The 6000-nt window shown below is 52.9% G+C and overlaps 1 protein-coding gene across 1 annotated transcript in view; it reads right to left on the reverse strand.

The window, feature by feature from the left end:
* The window catches only part of CATSPERD (cation channel sperm associated auxiliary subunit delta), a 45962-nt gene that overhangs the window by 7704 nt on the left and 32258 nt on the right, over nt 1-6000 (reverse strand). The window contains exons 18-20 of the mRNA XM_057540470.1: nt 4286-4360; nt 2798-2926; nt 1378-1561 (exon numbers count right to left, since the gene is read on the reverse strand). Of these exons, the coding sequence (XP_057396453.1) occupies nt 1378-1561; nt 2798-2926; nt 4286-4360 (388 nt within the window). The remainder of the gene's footprint in view (nt 1-1377; nt 1562-2797; nt 2927-4285; nt 4361-6000) is intronic.

The raw sequence follows: 6000 nt of genomic DNA on the forward strand, positions 1-6000 counted from the left end.
ACCTCATGGTTTTTAGTGGTTCAGTGTTTCAGTTTTAGTGGTTCAGTGGCTGTTTAACAGCCCATCCAATGACTGTGCTGGACATGCAGGCATTGTGGCTCTGTCTTGATAGAAAAACCCTCAGGGTTCTACAAAATCGGCCACCAGGGCTGATGGAAAAAAAAAAAAAGTAATGGGACAATCTCTTAAATGCATGCATGCCACTTTGAACGAAAGGGCTAATAAAAAGAATGCAAATACAAACACCGGCACAGTCAGAAAATAATAAATAAGCAAAGCTCCGTGTGTGGCTTGTTCTTTTTAAAGAAACAGTCAGGGAGGTGGTGTTTGGGTAACCTTGCGAATGCACAAAACGCATACCCGAGTTGTAGGAGTTGCACGCTTTAAAATCGTTCATTATCGGTTATGTCAATTTCACCTCGGTTAAAAAAATAAATAAAACCAACGTTACCAACCAAAATACATGACCAAACTCACTCGATGGAATGGGGTGTAAGGAACGGGTGAGGCTGCGGGCTTTTAGGAAAGCAAATACAAAATTAAGGAGCCAGGAGTTCGCGCTGGAACCGGCTTTGGGCGAGAAGAGCGCGCGCCCCCTGCTGGTGACGTGGCCGCATTGCGCCGTGTTCTTGCCCTTGGCGTTGAGAGGCCGAGGGTGGATGGAAACTAATAAATATGCGCCAGAAGCCCCCCCACCCCCAGAGGAACAATGCGATATCTTCCTTTCACTGACACCATAACCTTATTTGTCAATCGTGTACCAACCAACGTTCGTGATAGAAACGCTCGTTGAGCAGAACGGACCGTAAATATAATCAGCCCCTTAAATAATGGGCATTTGGATGGTTCCAGAATTTTGCACATCATCAGCAGTGTGCTCCATGAGCGCCTTCGTCCCTACACCTCCGATCGTCTGCGATTCCCTTGGGAGAGATTCCCAAAGAGTTTGGGCGTCGTACATTTCCATCCCCTGACGCCCCATCTAGGGACTGAATGTCTGCCCCGCCCCCCCATTCATATGTTGAAACCTAATCCAGAAGGTGATGTATTAGGAGGCGGGGCCTTTGGGAGGTGATTAGGTCCTGGGGGTGGAGCCCTCCTGAAGGAGATTGGCACCCTTATAAAGGGACCTGGGAGCGTTCCCTCGCCCCTTCTGTGTGAGGACACAGAAGGCACCACCCAGGAACCAGACACCAAATCTGCTGGCGCCTTGATCTTGGACTCAGCCTCCAGAACCGTGAGAAACCAATGCCGCAGGGTCTATGGTGATCTTTACAGTAGCCTGAACAGACCGAGTCGGCCCCCAACACACAGTGGGCCTGACCAGTCGTCGCCTTCTGCGACCTGTTTTGGGAATAATCAGAGCGCAGGCCCTACCTCTCGGTCCCAGGCGAAGGGCCCTTTGTCGCCGGCCGTCTTGGCGATGGTGGTCCAGTTCTGCGGCTGGGAACTGCAGAGGGCCATGTCGGCCGTCAGGGAGTACGTGTACGTGAACAGCCCGTTCACCTCCAGCAGGACGTACTCGGCCTCGACCACCTCCTGGAACTTTCCTTCCCTCCACCTGGGACACACCAAGCACAGGCGAGGCTGCTGGGGGGCCGTCGCGGGAGGGGGGAAGGCTGGGGGCCCTGCTGTGTTGTGAGACATCTGGGGGTGGTGGGAGGTGGCAGAGCAGGGCAGGGCCACCCCCCCACCAGGCTGACACTTCTGGGACAGTCATCGCGGATATGCAGTGGCAGGTGGGGACAGGACACTGACGGGGTCGGGGTTGGGGACTGGGGGTTGCTTATTTTTTGACACCTCCCAACATTCCAGAGGTATACATTTAGGGCGGTGAATTAGGGTTGTTTTAAATCCTTATTTGGGGGGGAATTCCTTGGTGGTCCAGTGGTTAGGGGTCCAGGCTTCCATAGCCGCGGACCCGGGTTCCATCCCTGGAGGGGGAACTAAGGTCCCCGCAAGACGCGGGAGCCAAAAAAAAAAAAAACCCAAAACTTATTTTTGGATGCACGTTTGTCTCCTGCCAGGTTGGGGCTTACACCCGTCTTCTGATGGGACCCTTCCCTTGTTCCTCACCCCAGGCCGGCAGGCACCCCACCACGTGGCAGCTCTGAGTTAGGGGCGTGCCCGGCCCACAGTCTCACCTGGTGTGGGACTGAGGCCACGAGGAGCTAACACGTGACGTTCTAATGAACCTAAGTGTTGCCACCTGTGAGTGGCTTCTGCTGCTCTTCAGTCCGTCAACAACTATTTAGTGCAGCGGTCCGCCAGGGGCGGGGTGGGGATGGGGACGGAATGAAAGAAGACAGAATCCACGGAAGGGGGCAGAGCGAGTGGCACGGCCTGAAATGTGTCCCCCAAATTCCTATGTGAAGCCCTAACCCCCAGTGCGACTGGATTTGGAGGTGGGCCTTTAACGAGGCAATCGAAGTCGAGTGACGTCATAAGGGTGGGCCCTGAGGCCACGGGAAGTGGCAGCCTCTGCGGCCAAGGAGAGAGGCCTGGGGGAAGCAGCCTGCCCACACCTTGAACTTGGACTTCTGGCCTCTAGGACTGTGAGAAAGTCAAGGTCTGCTGTTTAAGCACCACCCCCCCCCGCCCCGTCTGTGGTGTTTTGTTAAGGCCGCCGAGCTAAGACGGGGAAGGGGAGGGGGTGTGTGAGCTGAGAGCTACCGAGGGAAAAGGCAGGGAGAGGATGCGGCCAGAGGAAAGGGATGGAGACGGCTCTGGGGGCTTGAGATGATGGTGAGGGCGGCGGGGGGCTGGCGGGGTGGGGGACTGGGGGGTGGGTCCTCACAGCTCCACCACCGGCTTCCATGGGGTGTCGTAGTAGACGAGGATGGGGCAGCCCAGCTTCTCGTAGTGGTAAGGCACCTCCAGGTCCTCCGTGGCCTTCTGACCCCGGAAGTTGGGGTCGTAGGCTTCCCTGTGGGAGAGCAGGACACAGACACAGGTGAGCTCCCGCCAGGCGCCCGGACGTCCACCCACCCACAGCCCCGCTTCTTCCCTGCACATGGGGTCATGATCATGGAGGCGTGTCTAAGCGGGGGATTCAGAGCCATGGTCGAAAAGACCTTGGGACCCCTGCGGTGGTTGACATTCCGGGTCCACTTAGCTGGGCCACAGCACCTCGACTGTGGTTAGATGTGATTCTGGGTGTTTCTGTGAGGCTCTTCTTTGGGGCAGAGGTTAATATTGAAATCAGTAAAGCAGTGCTCTCCCTAATGTGGGTGCAGCTAGAGGCCTGAGTAGAACATACATGGGCCTCCCCCAGCAAGAAAGAAGTCGGCCTGCGGATGGCCTTGAACTAGAACTGCAACTCTTCCCTGAGCTGCCAGCCCCCAGCCTCCCCCATCAGACTGTGGACTCACCAGACCTCCACGGTCCGGGAGCCAAGTCCTTAAAATAAATCTCTGTCTCTGTCACTCTGTCTCTGTCTCTCTGTCTCTCTGTGTCTCTCTGTCTCACACACACATCCTGTGGCTTCTCTCTCTCTGGGGACCCTGACTCACACACTCTCATGCCCCCAGGCGCTCTGGCTGCAGCCTCACTGGTTGGCAAGTCCTGCAGCGCCAGTTTCCGTCTTGGCCGTGGGTCTGGATGGGGGACGGACTCTTGGCTTGTGTTGGAGGGGGGAGGATCACGTCGTATAAGACCCACGAGTGTCTTCCCATGCCAGGGGGTTGGTGGTATGCACCAGTGTGGGAGGGGCTCTCTGTGCCGCCCTGCAGAGGGGGTCACCTTGGCCGGCCACCCCCTTCTGCCTTGGCTGGACAGTGTCTGGCCAACTCTGCTAGCTGGGATGAACAGGGGACCAGGCTCCAGGAGCTGGTGGCAGGCTGGGGAGGGGTCTGAAGGCTGGCCCAGCAGGTGGCAGAGCCTGGGCAGAGCTGGGCCAGGGGCCCTGCCACATCACACTGATTCCCTGAAGGCCCAGCCACCTTCCCTACCTGTCTGCTCGCTCCCTCGGATTCCTTGTGGGCTGGATATCAATTGGCAGGGTATCAATTTTAAAATGGTTCTTTTATTCCTTTCTTCAAAAAAATTTTTTTTTTCTTTTCCATTATGGTTTAAAAATGATTCTTGGGACTTCCCTGGCGGTCCAGTGGTTAAGACTCTGAGCTTCCACTGCAGGGGGTTTCAATCCCTGGTGGGGGAACTAAGATTCTTCATGCTGGCGTGGTGCGGCCAAATACATAAATAAAAATTTAAATAATGATTCTTGATTCGCCTTTGGCTCATGCACACCAAATGGTCATGTGTGTGTGTGTGTTGGGGGGCTCACCTCTCAATGATGTAGCTGTAGTTGTCCTGAAGGGCCACGGGGTCGAGGACGCCATTGTAACAGGCTGAGATTTCACTGCGAGCAACAAAAGATGGTGAGAAGCTTCCTGAACCCATGCGGGACCAAAGAATTGTGAATTGTTCCCTTTGACATATGTTATCTCCGCACTGGTTGGATTTTGAGCCCTTTCTTACTTTCTTGTTCTCCAAGATGCTCCAGGCTCATCTTGAATCTTCCCTGCCTGGCCTAGAATCAGCCATTTCGCCAAGGAGCCCTAATTCCTTGTATTGGAGAATGATGTTACACATGGAGATCTGGGAGCTGGGTGTCCTGACTTTTGAGACAATCCTTTCCCTGTTTTTCTTTGTACTGTTACCATCTGTGCATGTATCCTTAAGCAACATGCAGTCATCCCTTGGTATCTGCAGGGGATTGGTCTAGGATCTGCCGTAGATAACAAAATCCGAGGATGCTCAACTCCCATAGTGGGGGCCTCTGTATCCTCGGGTTCCACAGCCACAGATTCAACCAACCACGAACTTAAACACGATCCATCCTTGGCTGGTTGAATCCGCGGATGCAGAACCTGCAGATACAAGGGCTAACTAGTTTATTTTTGCCTGATTTTGGATTTTTTTTTTTTTTTCTGTGCCACCCAGCTTGTGGGATCTTAGTTCCCCAACCAGGGATGGAACCTGTGCCCCTTGCAGGGGAAGTGCAGAGTCCTAACCACTGGACTGCCAGGGAATTCCCCTGATTTTGGACTTTTAAGACTAGAATCATGCTATGTATTCTTTTGATTCCATGCCCACATTTGTATGATCCATCCAGGCAATTCTGCCCCATTTGTTTTCACTGCTGTGACATTCTGTTGTATCAAAACCCTGCACTTGGTTTACCCATCCTTCTGTCGATGGACATTTCAGTTGGCCTGCTTCCAGCTTGGAGCTATTCAGAATAATGCTGCTGAGAACATTCTGGAACCTAGATCAGTGCAGATGTGCATGAGTGGACTTGCTGGTGGAAAGAAGTGCTTTCCAAAGCAGCCAAAAAATGTACATGCCCACCAGCAATGTCTGGGGGTTCCTGAGGCTGCCAGGGGGTTCCGATCCTTATAGTACTACCTTCCAGGCTTTGTCAATTCTGCCATGCTTGCGCTGAATATCAGTCTCTAACGTAGCTTTCATTTTCATTTTCCTATTGAAATTGACCACTTTTTCAGCACCTTTTTGTGTTTATCAGCCTTCCCCCCCCCTTTTTTTGGGAGTGCCTGCTCAAGCCTTTTGCCCATTTTTTTCTATACGTTTGTCTTTTTTTTTTTTTTTTCTAATTCTTAGGAATTCTTTATAAATTCTGGATACAAGTCCTTTTTTAGTTACACGTGTGGCAAATACCTTTCCCACTCTCTTTATGGCAGCAGCTTTGAAAAGATTGTTTTAAAGACTTTCCTGCCATATGTTCTAAATATTGATACATCATTTATTTATTTATTTATTTATTTTCTTATTTTTGGTTATGTTGGGTCTTTGTTGCTGAGCACAGGCTTTCTCTAGTTGGGTGAGCGGGGGCTACTCTTCATTGCGTTGCGCGGGCCTCTCATTGCGGTGGCCTCTCTTGCTGTGGAGCACGGGCTCTAGGCGCGCGGGCTCAGTAGTTGTGGCGCATGGGCTCACTCGCTTCGCGGCATGTGGGATCCTCCCAGACAAGGGCTCGAA

Source organism: Balaenoptera acutorostrata, chromosome 2 (assembly GCF_949987535.1).
Source record: "Balaenoptera acutorostrata chromosome 2, mBalAcu1.1, whole genome shotgun sequence".
In the NCBI taxonomy this organism is placed as follows: domain Eukaryota; kingdom Metazoa; phylum Chordata; class Mammalia; order Artiodactyla; family Balaenopteridae; genus Balaenoptera; species Balaenoptera acutorostrata.